Source organism: Trachypithecus francoisi, unplaced genomic scaffold (genome assembly GCF_009764315.1).
Source record: "Trachypithecus francoisi isolate TF-2019V2 unplaced genomic scaffold, Tfra_2.0 Lachesis_group2, whole genome shotgun sequence".
NCBI lineage: Eukaryota > Metazoa > Chordata > Mammalia > Primates > Cercopithecidae > Trachypithecus > Trachypithecus francoisi.
In genome coordinates, this window is record NW_022681465.1 from 160,836,897 (window position 1) to 160,852,393 (window position 15,497).

General features: G+C 36.4%; 1 protein-coding gene across 7 annotated transcripts in view; it reads left to right on the plus strand.

Moving 5' to 3' along the window:
• Positions 1-15,497, plus strand: part of RAPGEF6 (Rap guanine nucleotide exchange factor 6) — a 224,999-nt gene that overhangs the window by 143,300 nt on the left and 66,202 nt on the right. For all 7 annotated transcript variants that reach the window (XM_033181331.1, XM_033181325.1, XM_033181327.1 and 4 more), the window contains 4 exons: positions 4,578-4,742; positions 8,744-8,851; positions 11,349-11,552; positions 14,508-14,616. In XM_033181331.1, the coding sequence (XP_033037222.1) occupies positions 4,578-4,742; positions 8,744-8,851; positions 11,349-11,552; positions 14,508-14,616 (586 nt within the window). The remainder of the gene's footprint in view (positions 1-4,577; positions 4,743-8,743; positions 8,852-11,348; positions 11,553-14,507; positions 14,617-15,497) is intronic.

A 15,497-nucleotide genomic window follows, 5' to 3' on the forward strand; every position in this document is an offset into this window, starting at 1 on the left:
TAAGCTTTGTATGTAGAAATGATTAACATATTGGTGGAATGCCATAGGCTTACACATATACTTTTTCATTTTAACTCATTTTTATCTTTTTGTAAGGACTCGTGTTTTAGTCACTTGTTTCTAAACAATTTCAAACTTACAGAAAAGTTTCTAGAACAGTAGAGAGATCTGTCATTGATTCCTCAACTGTTAATATTTTCACCGCATTTGCTCCATTATCAGTCTTTTTCTGAACCATTTGAGAGCAGTCTGCAAATGTGATGCCTCATCACTCCTAAATATCTTGTTGTTTATTTCCTAAAAACAAGGACACTTTCTGACATAAACACCATAGAATCCTTCAAGTTAGGAAGTAAACATTGCTAAAATAAAACCATTCAGGGCCGGGCATGGTGGCTCACGCCTGTAATCCCAGCACTTTGGGAGGCCGAGGTAGACGGATCACTTGAGGTCAGGAGTTCAAGACCAGCCTGGCCAACATGGTGAAACCCCATTTCTACTAAAAATAACAAAAATTAGCCAGGCATGGTGGTGGCCGCCTGTAATCCCAGCTACTTGGGAGGCTGAAGCAGGAGAATTGCTTGGACCCAGGAGGCGGAGGTTGGAGTGACCCGAGATCACACCATTGCACTCTAGCCTGGCTGACAGAGGGAGACTGTCTCAAAAACAAACAAACTAACAGACTAACAAAAAACAGACTCAGTCCAGAAACCCTATTTAGATTTTCACCAACTATCCCAATAATAACTTATTTCTGGTCTGGAATGTTGTCCAAGAACACAGTTGCATTTAGTTGTCATGTCCCTTCAGTCTATACAAGTTCCTCAGTCCTTCACTGTTGTTAATATCCTTAGCAGTTTTAAAGAATACGGATCTTACATCCTGTAGTATTACCCTCCACCTGGATCTTTCCAGTATTTCCTCATGACCAGATAGATTCAAGTCGTGCTTTCCTGGCAGGAGTTCACAAAACTCAGAGGGCACACAATGTCAACCCGTTGTCCTACCAGTGGTGAAGTTAGCCATGATTACCTGATCAAGTTGGTGTCTGTCTGCCCAGTTTCTTCGGTGTGAAGTCATCATTTTACCCTTTGTAACTGATAAATATTTGGTGGAGAGATGTTCTGACAGTATCAAAATACTAACCTCAGACTTTTAGCTTATGTATAGTATGCACTGAGTACAAACTTCTGTTCACCACTTTTTACTTCCATTACTATTCTTGTCTGAAATGGTGATTTTAAAAATAATTTCTCGTGCATTAACTCATTTTATTGTAGGAATGAACTGTCTATTCTTCAATAATTTATTTGTATTGGTATAAACTTATGTTACCATCATTATTATTCTAATCCTCAAATTGTCCCAGATTTTAGGTAGTGGGACTCTTAAACTGACTCCTGTATTTTTTGACGTATCCCCATCATTTGAGCACGTCTGTATAATCTGGCAAATAATAAGGCTCATCGTTAACTTAACTGTACCAGCTCTGTAATTAGCCATGTCTCAAGAAGACCCTGGATCTTTCTAATCAAATGTAGTATTTATAAACCAGGATCTGGGCATTCACTGTATTAATTGCTACTGAAGTGTCATTGCTTTTATTAGAGTCTTTCATCAGAGCTAAAAAATATATGTATGTATTTGTTATAAACACATACACATCTATAATTTTATATATATATTAAACAACCATGAGTTACAATTCCACTACTACCTGTACTTCCAGTTCCAGTACCAGCACCACAGTTTTCTCTAGTCTTTTCCCTTCTATATTTGTAAATACCTTCTCCAACAGTGCCTCTTGTTATACCCTGTATATTATTTGCTCATTGTAAGCAGTTTCTACCATGCCAGTATAACACCACCAGCCGTCTCTTCTGCTTGCTACCTCTGTGCACCCTGTCTCCCAGCATCCTACCTTCTAATATGTTTTACAATAGATTTTGAACACTGTGTTGATTTTTTTAAATGAAAGTTCAGAACATTGAAAATATTTGAACATAAATTTGCCCTGAGTTTATACACACCTTAAAATAAATGTTTCCAGATTCTGATTGCATGATGATGGGTTGCTTTTGTGACAAAAATATTGAAAATGTATTATTTTTACTGTACCACAATCTTCACATTCAGATTTAATTGCAAATCATAACCATCTTTTGCTCATAAGATGTAAGCCACCTTACATAAGGTGTAAGCCACTGCACTTGGCCTTGACTTTCTGTTTACACATAATCACCCAGAAAGTAGTTATTACTTTTCATTTCATTCTTTTCTTCATTCAGTTCATTTCTTCATTGATTCAGCAACACTGACTTTATGGTACTGTATGCCAGGCCCTGTGTGAGATCTGGGAGATACTAATATATCCTTAGATTCTGCCATCAGTGAACTCACAGTCTTTCGAGAAAGACAGGCGATAGTTTCAGCATAACTTGATAAATCTCAAGATGGAAGAGCAAGAGAGACATAAAAAGAGGGATCTAAATTAGGCTAAAGAAATAGCAAGGAGCAGATATAGGGAGGAAGGGTGGCCCAGACAGAGAAATATGCATGTGCTATATAAAACTGCATAATATATTTAAGAAAAAGCAGGAAATTTGAATGGCTGGGATCAAGGGCATTTTGAGGTAAGATAGATTTTAGTCTAAAGAGATAAGGGCTCATCTTTAAATAAAATTTAGAATGTGTGACCTAGTCTCTATAGGGACCCTGCCTCTGTGATTTTGCCTTCAGAATAATGGCCTCTTTAACATGTTGATCAGTTTCCATCCCTCACTCAGCTATTCTAGGAAATGGAATTAAGTGACCCTAAACCAGAATTGGCCTAAATAATAAAACAATTTGGTACTCTTAGTCTTAGGATGTTTTGGAGGATAGGAGAATAGGAGTGACCTATGATTTTCTTATCACTTGAGGAGGTTGTTTCTGACTTCCTTCTAGAGAAACAATTTTCATACCTTATTTTTAATAAATAAAATAGGGGCAGGCACAGTGGCTCACGCTGTAATCCCAGCACTTTGGGAGGCCATGGAGGGTGGATCACGAGGTCAGGAGTTCAAGACCAGCCTGACCAACATGGTGAAACCCTGTCTCTACTAAAAACACAAAAATTAGCTGGGCGTGGTGGTGCACGCCTGTAATCACAGCTACTCAGGAGGCTGAGGCAGGAGAACTGCTTGAACCCAGAAGGCAGAGGTTGCAGTGAGCTGAGATCACGCAGCTGCACTCCAGCCTGGGCAATAGAGCCAGACAATGTCTCAAAAATAAATAAATAAAAATAAACTACCTTTTAATAAATAAGGTACCTTTTTATTTTTAATAAATTCTTAAAGAACATTGTTAGTATTAATGTATGTTTACCATACAGTTATTCTAATGGATGAATGCAACAAATCAAAGGTTGGGTGTTATGGGTAATGGTTTTTATATCAGGCTTAACATCTTGTTTGTTTCTGTATTTGTTCTTGTGCCAACCTTTGAAAAAACTACAAAGGGTAGTAAACATTGATTCAGAAGCTCAGAGAAGAGCAGTATGGAAATGTTGGTTTATATTCTTTCTTTTTGAGACAAAGTCTCGCTCTTGTGGCCCAAGCTGGAGTGCAATGGCACAATCTCAGCTCGCTGCAACCTCCACCTCCCAGGTTCAAGCAATTCTCCTGCCTCACCCTCCTGAGTAGCTGGGATTACAGGTGCCCACCACCACACCCAGCCAATTTTTGTATTTTTAGTAGAGACGGGGTTTCACCAGGTTGGCCAGGCTGGTCTTGAACTCTGGATCTCAGGTGATCCACCTACCTCTGCCTCCCAAAGTGCTAGGATTACAGGCATCAGCCACACTGCACCTGGCCTGTTTATATTCTTTTATAAGGTTGGAAATAAGCATTTAAAACTCCGAATTAATTTCAAAAGTGTCTGTAGAACTTCTGGTTCCTCTCAATATGGTGTCCTAGCATGGAGAGGAAAGTGTATGAGAGGAACTGTAGAAAAGGAAACATTTATTCTGGGAAGTACCAATAATAATACAGGCTCTCTTGAACTGGTGTGTTCTTCCTACAGCCTGGTCAGAAAAGATTTTTGAGGTGGATTAAATTTGGAGAAAGGCTTTCTTTTTTCTTTCTTTCTTCCCTTTCATTCCTTTCTTTTTTCTTTCTTTCTTCCCTTTCATTCCTTTCTTTTTTCTTTCTTTCTTTAGTTTAACTTTCACCTCTTTTGTTGCCTTGAGACAGTAAGTGCATGCCCTGGTTGTAGGAGAAGTGGCAGTAACAGCCCACACCAGGGCTAAGTTAGTGAAGTTCAGAGGTCCTGCTATGATGAAATGCCAGTGAAAACAGCTTCAGCTGAGTGAGTGATGTTGGCTATCTATTTCTCTGCCTTTTCTGTCTCTCAGCCTCTGGATGCTGGTGGGTTACAATTAAGTTTGGATTCCAGTTCTCCCAGTGCTAAGGCTTTAAGGGCGAAACTCTACTTTGACGATTTGTCTAATGAAGTAGCTACAAAGGGGAGTAATCAATAGTAGTTCTTTGGTTCTTGGGTCATTTATTTTCTAATCCTTCCTATCCTTGGATTTTTAGGCAACACCTGAGCGTCTCATAATGCATTTAATAGAAGAACATTCTATCGTGGATCCAACTTATATAGAAGATTTTCTATTAACTTATAGGACATTTCTTGAAAGTCCTTTGGATGTTGGGATCAAACTATTGGAATGGTTTAAGATCGACAGCTTAAGAGATAAGGTTGGTTTTATAAAGGGAATGAAAGTGATTTTAACCTGAAATTTTATTCATGAAACTTTTATAGTTGATAGATTACATGTTTATTATGATATTAAGATTCAGCACACCTAAAAAAATTAGTGAACCTGAAAGACATTCTCTGCTTACTTTTATGACAGAATAGCATGTTAAAAGTGGACGAGAGCCTTAAAAGGCAAAAAGTGAAATAAAGCTCTTGTATAGCTATAAGTTCGGGAAACATAATAGTTACATGAGAGTATTTTAGAATTTTACCGAAATATTTGATTGTTTCCGGAGATCAATAAAACATTTTAAAACGGATTTAATATTTTAAAAAGAATATTCATCAAATACATTTTTTCAAGAGGGCAGATTGCTTTTAAGTTTCAAAATGGGAATATATTTATTTTCTTGAGTTAATTTATAATCATTTGAAAACAATTTATCAAACCTTAATATATCTTGTGACTTATTTAAATCTACCTTTTGAATTTTTTTATATTAAATATTGTTCATTATTTTAAATTATCTTCATGGGATATGTTTGTACATTTAATTAAAAGACTAGTGATACCTCCACAAATTGGTAAGAAATAAGTTATTTCAAGAAAATAAAAGTAGGATCATAATTGCCTGGTGTGTCTTTTTGAGTTATATTTTAAAGGAAATAAACTGGTTGCAGGTAGACTGCAGAATTATGTAGGAGACTAACATCTAAAACTACAGGCTTGCACACCTCTCACACTTTTTCTTAGAATTAAATATATTTACTTTGGTTGCCAAAAAAATAAAGGTGTGCTTTGGGAAGGAACAAAAATATGATTTAGTAATAATTATCCATATGCAAAAGAGTGAAAATGGATTGTTACTTTCTACTGTAAACAAAAATGTACTCAAAATGGATCAGAGAGAGAAGAGCTAAAACTATAATGCCTTAAAAGAGAAGATACGGGTAGATTATCATGGCCTTGGATTTGGTGATGGTTTCTCAAATATGAAAACATGACACCCAAGCACAAGCAACAAAAGAAAAAATAGATAATTGGACTTTGTCAAAATTAAAATTATTTTTGCATCAAAGGACACTGTCAAGAAAGATAAGACGTTGCACAGAATAAGAGAAAATTATATATCTGATAAAGGTTTAATATCCAAAATATTTTACAACTCAACAACAAAAAGACAGCACAGTTTAAACATGGAGCAAGGACTTGCACAGACATTTCTCCAAAGAAGATATGTAAATGGCCAATAGGCACGTGACAAAGATGTTCAATATCTTTTTTTTGTTTGTTTATGTTATCACTTACCAGAAACAAGTTTCACGTATTAATGTAGTCACATCTGTTAGTCTTTTCCTTTTTGGTTTCTTCTTTTTTTGTTGTTGTTATACTATTAAGTTCTAGGGTACATGTGCACAACGTGCAGGTTTGTTACATATGTATACATGTGCCATGTTGGTGTGCTGCACCCATTAACTCGTCATTTACATTAGGTATATCTCCTAATGCTATCCCTCCCCACTCCCTCCACCCCAAAACAGGCCCCGGTGTGTGATGTTCCCCTTCCTGTGTCCAAGTGTTCTCATTGTTCAATTCCCACCAATGAGTGAGAACATGCGGCGTTTGGTTTTCTGTTCTTGCGATAGTTTGCTGAGAATGATGGTTTCCAGCTGCATCCGTGTCCCTACAAAGGACATGAAATCATCCTTTTTTATGGCTGCATAGTATTCCATGGTGTATATGTGCCACATTTTCTTAATCCAGTCTGTCATTGATGGACATTTGGGTTGATTCCAAGTCTTTGCTATTGTGAATAATGCTGCAATAAATATACGTGTATATGTGTCTTTATAGCAGCATGATTTATAATCCTTTGGGTATATACCCAGTAATGGGATGGCTGGGTCAAATGGTATTTCTAGTTCTAGATCCTTGAGGAATCGCCACACTGTCTTCCACAATGGTTGAACTAGTTTACAGTCCCACCAACAGTGTAAAAATGTTCCTATTTCTCCACATCCTCTCCAGCACCTGTTGTTTCCTGACTTTTTAATGATCGCCTTTCTAACTGGTGTGAGATGGTATCTCATTGTGGTTTTGATTTGCATTTCTCTATGGCTAGTGATGAGCATTTTTTCATGTGTCTATTGGCTGCATAAATGTCTTCTTTTGAGATGTGTCTATTCATATCCTTTGCCCACTTTTTGATGGGGTTGTTTTTTTCTTGTAAATTTGTTGGAGTTCTTTGTAGATTCTGGATATTAGCCCTTTGTCAGATGAGAAGATTGCAAAAATTTTCTCCCATTCTGTAGTTTGCCTGTTCACTCTGATGATAGTTTCTTTTGCTATGCAGAAGCTCTTTAGTTTAATTAGATCCCATTTGTCCATTGTGGCTTTTGTTGCCATTGCTTTTGGTGTTTTAGACATGAAGTCCTTGTCCATGCCTGTGTCCTGAATGGTATTGCCTAGTTTTTCTTCTAGGGTTTTTATGGTTTTAGGTCTAACATTTAAGTCTTGAATCCATTTTGAATCAACTTCATTAATCATAGAGAAATGCAGTCATAACCTCAATGAGATACCACTTTACACCCGCTAGGATGGCTTTTAAAAAGGGGGAAGAAAGAAAAAGTAACAGATGTTGCCTACGGTATGGAGACATTGAACCTGCCTCCCCACCCCCACCCTACACACATTGATGATAGGAATATAAAATGGTATTACCTCTGTGGAAAAACAGTTTGAGCAGTTCTTCAAAAAGTTAAACATAGAGTTACCATATAGCCCAGCAATTCTAATCCTAGGTATATACCCAAAGAATCAAAAACAGGTGTGCAAATGGAAACTTGCACATAAATATTTGTAGCAGCACTATTGACAATAGCCAAATGACCCAAATGCCCATCATGGATAAACAAAATGTGGTATAGCCATACAATAAAATATTATTCAGCCATAAGAAGAAAAGAAGTACTAATACTTTACTATACCATGATGAACCTTGAAAACATTAAGCTAAGTAAAAGAAGCCAGTCACAAAAGACTAGGTATTGTATGATTCTATTTATGTGGAATAGCCAGAACAGACAAATAGACAGAAAAGCAGACTAATAGCTGCCAGGGGCTGGAGAGAGAGCAGAATGGTAAGCGAATGCTTAATGAGTTTGAGGTTTTCTTTTGGAGTGATGAAAATGTTCCAGAACTCAGAAGTAGACAGTGCAGTGATGATGGTTACACAATATTGTTAAGGTACTAAATACTACTGGATTATGAACTCTAAAATCATTAAAATAGTGAATTTTATGTGGATTCTACCACAATTTAAAAAAATATGGCTCATTCCTTACATTGTTAGGCACATTATTCAAATCAGCTTAATTTTTAACTTTTCTTGAGCAAAGTAAACGATTCTGCAGTTTGAAAATTTACAGTGTTTATAATGAAAGAAGTTTCAGATTTGTTAGAGTTTTTGTTTTGTTTTTTAATTTTTATAGAGACAGGGTTTTGCTATGCCCAGCTGGTCTCAAACTCCTGGACTCAAGGGATCCTCCTTGCTTCAGCCACCTAAGTTGCTGGGATGGCAGGTGTGAGCCACCGCACCAGACTCAGATTTGTTTTTGTTACAATTTTGGTTAAACATGTTCTTGACCATGGAAACGCTTTTGATATGGATATGTGATTGATAGGATTGCCTGCTTTATGACATGAAGTTTGCATTTTAAGGTGCTACCTGAAATAGATATTCTATGTACTTCTTTTATCTTAACAAACAGCTTGCGTCTTCTCACTGAGTGGAGAGAATCCTGGCTCTGTTACTTCTGTACACAGGGAAGCAAAAGCTCAAACTAAGCCATGCCTTTCTATTAGAATGAGCCTTTTTTACACAAGGGAGGGATCAAGAGGGTTGTCAGTTCTTCATGAGTTTTAGACATGCTTTTAGAATCTAGTTTTGCAGAAGGAATGCCTCTTATAACCGTATGCTGCCTATTTATGTTTCCACAGGTGACACGGATTGTATTATTATGGGTAAATAATCATTTTAATGATTTTGAAGGTGACCCTGCTATGACTCAATTTCTAGAGGAATTTGAAAAAAATCTGGAAGATACAGTAAGGCTAAAAATAATTTATATTCTTCAGAGTGTCGTGGTTTCCCCACCCCCAACACCAGCAAACTCAGAACAGCAGTAGCTTTCATCTCCTTTGTCTTAAATGTCCATTTTTAGAACTTCCAAATCTATATTTTAGACTTTTGTTCATTTATTCTTTGCCACCCCAATTAAAACAACATTTACACTCCTTCCTGACTCTTCCATTTCTTTTTTTTTTTTTTTTTTGAAACGGAGTCTCACTCTGTTGCCCAGGCTGGAGTGCAGTGGCACAGTCTTGGCTCACTGCAACCTCCGCCTTCTGGGTTCAAGCAATTCTCCTGCCTCAGCCTCCTGAGTAGATGGGACTTCAGGCGCGTGCCACCATGCCCAGCTAGTTTTTGTATTTTTAGCAGAGACAGGGTTTCACCATATTGACCAGGCTGGTCTTGAACTCCTGACCTCGTGATCTGCCCGCCTCAGCCTTCCAGAGTGCTGAGATTATAGGCGTGAGCCACCGCACCCCGCCCAACTCTTCCATTTCTGTATTAAGACTAATGACATTCTTATCTCTTAGTCACTCAGGCTTATAAACCTGGTGTTATATGTGTACCCTCACTCTCTTGAATTCCCTGGCCAGGATTTCCAGTCAGTTGCTAAAGTCACCTAGGTCACTGATTTAGTCATATACCTGTATGTTCACATATTTTCTTATGGTCTCTCTCAGCCATTTCTTTTTTACTGCCTAGTTTAGGACTTAATTATTTCATTATATCTGATCTGTTATAATAACCTGCTAACTGATCCTAGTTCTAGTTGCTCTTCTAGTTCATTCTAGAACTAGAATCTAATTCTAGAACTAGAACTAGTTCTAGAATTAGAACATTCTAGAATCTAGTGGCCAAAAGATTGCTTTTAAAACACACGTGTGATGACTGTTATTCTCTTTGTCGGTAAACTATTCTTCCTACCAAAGCAGTTCCTTCCCCATATATTCAGGTCCTTTGCCTACCTTTTTGCCCTTTTTCCTGTGTACCCTAGATTATAGCTAAATCAAACTATTTTATTTTATTTTCCAGTTCTGCATCCAGACCATGCTAGAATTTTCTTTTCCTCGCCTATTGAAACTCCATTTCATTTTCCAGTGCATATCCTAAATATCAAATCTATATTAAGACTTTCTAGGTTTCTTTTCTACATGAGATTCACCTTTTCTACATGTACAGCACCTAAGATAATTCCCTCAAAGTCCACAGTAGCTATTCATAAATTCATTTTATTCTCCCTGTCAGATGTAAAACTTTGAGCTGTGACTTGGTTACCTGCTCCAAGTAACTTGAAATTTTAGGAAGTAAGTAGTAATGTAGCATAGTGTTTTAGGAGTACAGTTCAAGCTCCACCATTTGCTAGATTTGTAAACTCAGACAGATTGCCTGATCTTATGCCTGAGTTGTGTTATTTGTAAAGATAGTAGTTCCTAGTTCATTGAGATTGTTGTAAGGATTATAATGAGCTGATAAGCATAACAGTCTGTACACAAAACCTGTCACATAGCAAATGCTCAAGAGCTGTAATTATTAGTTACAGAGCATAAGTGGATTGAGTTGAATGAAGTGGGAAAAATTGACAAATCTGGTCCCTTTCATTACCCCTTGGTTCCTGTTGACTTGTCAGCAGCATATGTGCTCTATACAAAATGGGGAGAGTGAACAACACTGGGAACTTGATTAAAGGGTTATAGAGGCACTCCACTATCATTTGACTCATCCTGTGTTGGCTGTGTAAATATTCAAGGGACATCAGAGTGTGGAAAAAAAAGTTATGGGATTTTTTTTCCACTAGTCAGTTAGCCATCAGGTATTCATTGCATTCTACTTTATACTCAAAGGCATTAATGTAGGATCAGAACAAATATTAAGACTTGGTGTCTGCTTTAAAAAAAAAAAAAAAAAAAACTTTAGCTTTTTGTTATCGACATAAGATTTGCACATATTAACACTATTTGAGATAATTGAAACTGGAATTAGAACTGGAAGTCAGACTCTTACTGAGTTTAAGGAAGAGCTAAAATAATGCAAGAAGGAAGTCTTTTCTGGACGAGGTGAAAACTTGAATGTTTCTTTGAACATTGGACAGTATTTGAAAAGGTGGTTCAAGTCGTTCAAGGTTTTGAATAAAGGTTTTAAAGATTCTGGTTTTATATAACAGCTAGGAGATAAGCAAGGTGGGAGAAGAGTGTGTATTAGGAAAAGTTTAAGGAATGATAAGTAATTTTTTGTCATCTCTCTGTAATTGAGACATCACTTGGAAATCTTTTTTAACTTATGATAATTTAAAGGTCTTATAGTCATATTAAGAAATCTCGTTGAGAGTGCTTTGGAGTGGGAGTGCCCCCTTCTTCAGTTTTGTTTGCCTCAGCTTATACATGTATATTTATAACTCTAATAATTTTAGGTGACTTTTTAAAAACCTGTAGGAATAGATACATTTATATACATTTACCCTTTTCTGCTTTACAGAAGATGAATGGTCATCTCCGGTTATTGAATATTGCCTGTGCTGCAAAGGCTAAGTGGAGACAGGTTGTGCTGCAGAAGGCTTCCCGCGAGTCCCCTCTACAATTCAGCCTTAATGGAGGAAGTGAGAAGGGATTTGGTATTTTTGTTGAAGTAGTAGAACCTGGTAGCAAAGCTGCCGATTCAGGACTGAAACGTGGTGATCAGGTAAGTAGATAACCAACCACTTATATTCAAGCCTTCTTAAAAGTATTGTGCCTGCTGCTTTTGTTCTCGTCTTCCAGAAAGCATGATCAGTTTAAGGAAATATTTTTCTGAGCCTTTTTTTAGAGGTAGTATCTGCATATGGTTTATTTTTAAAATGTATTTGTCATATATTTATTACTTTTAATGGAAAATTTGGTGTAGTGTGACCAGAAATAACATGGTCTGCTGAGCTCTGTCAACATGACCTCCTTTGAATGGGCCTGCCTATCCTTCATGGATTAGGGAACTGTATAAGCTGGCAACTTGAGAATACTCCAGAACGATCAATATATGAATTAGCACCCTTGCAAGTTTTGAAGGAGACAGCACTTCTACCTCATAGCACTCTCAAATGTAAGTGGCTGCAGATTACTGAAGGTTATGGTAATCATTAAATTATGTTCATTTGGTAACATAACTATATCCATAAGCAAAGTGAGCCAAATGGGGGACTAGGAAAAAAGACACTCTTAGGAATTTGTTGGTGATTTATTTTTTTAGTGTAGGCATTAGGAAAGTATAGAGCAGCCTATTCCAAATGTGACTTGCTGGCAACTTTGTTACATAAAAAATGCAATTCCCAGTCTTCTCTCAATCCTGTTAATTATGTTGACCACATTCTTGAGCAGTGATGTCTGAACATCTGTATTTTTAACAAAACTCTCTAGATCAGTGGTCCCCAACCTTTTTGGCACCAGGGACCAGTTTTGTGGAAGACAGTTTTTCCATGGACCAGGGAGTTGGAGCTGGGGGGATGGAGATGGTTTTTGGATGAAACTGATCCACCTCAGGTCATCACGCAGTCAGACGTTAAATTTTCATAAGGAGTGCCCTAGATCCCTTGCATCTGCAGTTCTCATCAGGGTTCACACTCCTATGAGAATCTAATGTCACTGCTGATTTAACAGGAGGCGGAGCTCAGGCGGTAATGCTCACTGGCCCACTGGTCACCTCCTGCTGTGTGGCCCAGTTCCTAAAAGGCCATGGGGTTTGTGTCCTGGCGGTTGGGGACCTCTGCTCTAGATGATTCTCATGTACTTCAAAGGGTGGTCTCCCAAATCTGCCTGATCATCAGAATCATTTAGGAAACTTGCTTTTTCCCCATTTAAAATTTTGTTCTTTCATTTTAGAATGTGGCTTTACTTTAACTGAACCATGCTATAATTTTTTTTAAATTATGAGCTCATTCATATTATGAAAGGTTCTACACTCGAGAACAGTGGTTCTCAACTAGTGGCAATGTCTGCAGATATTTTTTATTATTATGACTTGGGGATTACTACTGGCATGTTGGTGGACAGAGGCTGAGGATGCTGCTAAACAGCCTACAATTCCCAGGATAGCTTCCACAGTAGAGTTTTCTGGGCCTTACCCCAGACTACTCATTAGGAATGTCTAACAGCTAGGATCCTGGAGTCAGTATATTTATTGTTCAGTTATTTGTATCACAGACACATTTAATAATCTAATTCTTCACACACACACACACAGACACACACACACGCACTAGTGAAATCATCCCTGAGAATGAAATTTATCATGCTTTTACTTCTTCCTTCAATCTTCACAACTACTGCTGAAATGATCTGAGATTTTAGATCTACATTATTATTGTTATTTTTTAACATTATGTATCTTCTGTTTCAAGAAGGCTTTTGACATTTGCATTAAGTTTCATAAGCTTTGAAACAAGCATTTAGAAATTTACACCTGTTTAACTGATTTCATTGATCACTTCCATTTCATTTGCACTGTATATCCCCATTATTTCAATTCATTTATCTTTGGTACTTCTTTTAGTACTTTTTTAAGGAACAGATAGGTGATATAGTATTATATGTTCTTGCCTTCCTGAAGATACTTGTGTTCAATGGAGTATAACATCTTTTTCCAACAGTTACTTTTCCCTCAGAACGCTAAAGTCACAGAAAGTTATCCCATCAACTTAACATTGCCCAAGAGAAGTCCAAACTCTTTGCAAGAGTTTTTTGTAGGTACCTTTGGGTTATCTTCCCACAATGATGTTTATAGATACTTTATTCTTTCTCCTTGGAACACAGAAATTTCATTGGGATATGTTTTTAAAAATAGATATCTTTTTATTATTTTTGCATGGTACTAGATAAGACATTTTAGTGCATAGATGCAAGTCTTTTTTCAACTCTGGGAATTTTACTTCTATGGAATTTTTTTTTCCTTTCCCTAATATGTTTTTCACTCTTTTTCTTATCCTTTTGAAATTTTTATGTTGATCCCCTAGATCCGCTCTCTGTTCTGACTAGTTTTTGACTAGTTTTTGCTAATTTTTTTTATCCTTTTCCCTTAGAATCAGTACTTCTTAAAATAAACTGCTTCTGTGATTCTGAGGTATAGCCAAATTGGGGAAGCCCTGTTGTGAAGGGTCAGCAGTGTTTACCTGGAAGAAGAACCCATTTCAGTTGTGCTTCTTGAAATTTGGCTGCCTGATTCAATCTGTGGCAGAAAATCATATTAAATATATTTAAAGTACTCCTTTTAAAAGAATTACCTCTCTCTGAAATGCAGTAAATTTACATTGAGAATATTTGACAAATTTGTATATACATTTGCAGGCAATAATTTTTATGAGCTGATCTGCCATGATTAAATTTTTTCCTTCATAAACCATCTGGTGTGGGTATTTTTAAAATTTCCTCAGTATGATCCCAGAGGGCATTAATTTAAAAAAATGTTTATAGTAAAGAATTTGGAAAATACAACAATGTAGAGAAAAAGAAATACAGTAGTCCAGCGTCTCACAGAGGTAACTGTTGTTCACATAGGAGTACATTTTATTCAAGTTTCATTTTATTTATTCACTAACAAACTTTTAAGGTTGTAGGAGTAACTAATACTGTTCTGTACTAATTGGTATTTTTTAAATACTTTTCTCTTGAGATTATGGAAGTAAATGGACAAAACTTTGAGAATATTACATTTATGAAAGCCCTTGAAATTTTGAGGAATAATACTCATCTTGCACTTACTGTGAAGACCAACATTTTTGGTGAGTTTTGTTGTAAAAATTGCCTGAACTCTTTCTTCTTAATTTGGTAATAGAAAAGTCATTACAGTGGAAAAAAAGATAGTAAAATGTATACATGTTTTTGTCTAAGGTCTTAATCTAGTTTCAGAATCTTTTGTGTTGAACTGTTGTGTATTCTAGAATTTTCATTTTTCATTATGTTTTTATTTTGATAAAAAGTAAGTTTTAAAATAGGTGTATAGCTACAGTTAGTCATTTATGAAATTCCTACTGTGCATGTATTATATACTCTGCTGGAGGGATACTGAATGAAACGTAGAATAACCTGAATAAAACTAAGAAGTTATAAGCAGGCATGTTTTCCCCCAGCTAGTGTGCAAATCAGTCTACTTCTAATCTTTAAGCTAGCTTTCTGAAGTAATATGAATGCCAGATTAGCTGTTTTATGGAAATAAACTGAGTAAAGCATTGACTTGAGTACTGAGTAAATTACAGATTTCTAATAAAAGCATATTCTACCTTTGTGTGGAAAATGATTACAGTGCCTCTGTTGTGTTTTTATCATGTTTATATTTAAATCAGTGACTAAGCTCATACTTTTAACCAAATCTATTGTTTGTTTTTTTAAACGTGTAGGAAAGATATACTGTCATTTGATTGCCTTAGACACTTTAGGATTTTTGCAGAAATTCTGAAAAGAGTAACAGGAAAATCATATAGCAATTGAAATATCAAAGAAAATTTAAGAGTCCTGATGAAGTAGGGAGGAAAACAATCGCTCTAGGTTGTTTAGGTTACAATTCGAGAAGCAAGAGTTGGCTTTCAAAGCTATGCCTACGGAAAGAAAGTGTGAGTTTTATTTTTTTCACTTTGGCTTTTTTATATTGTGCTTAGTCATAATG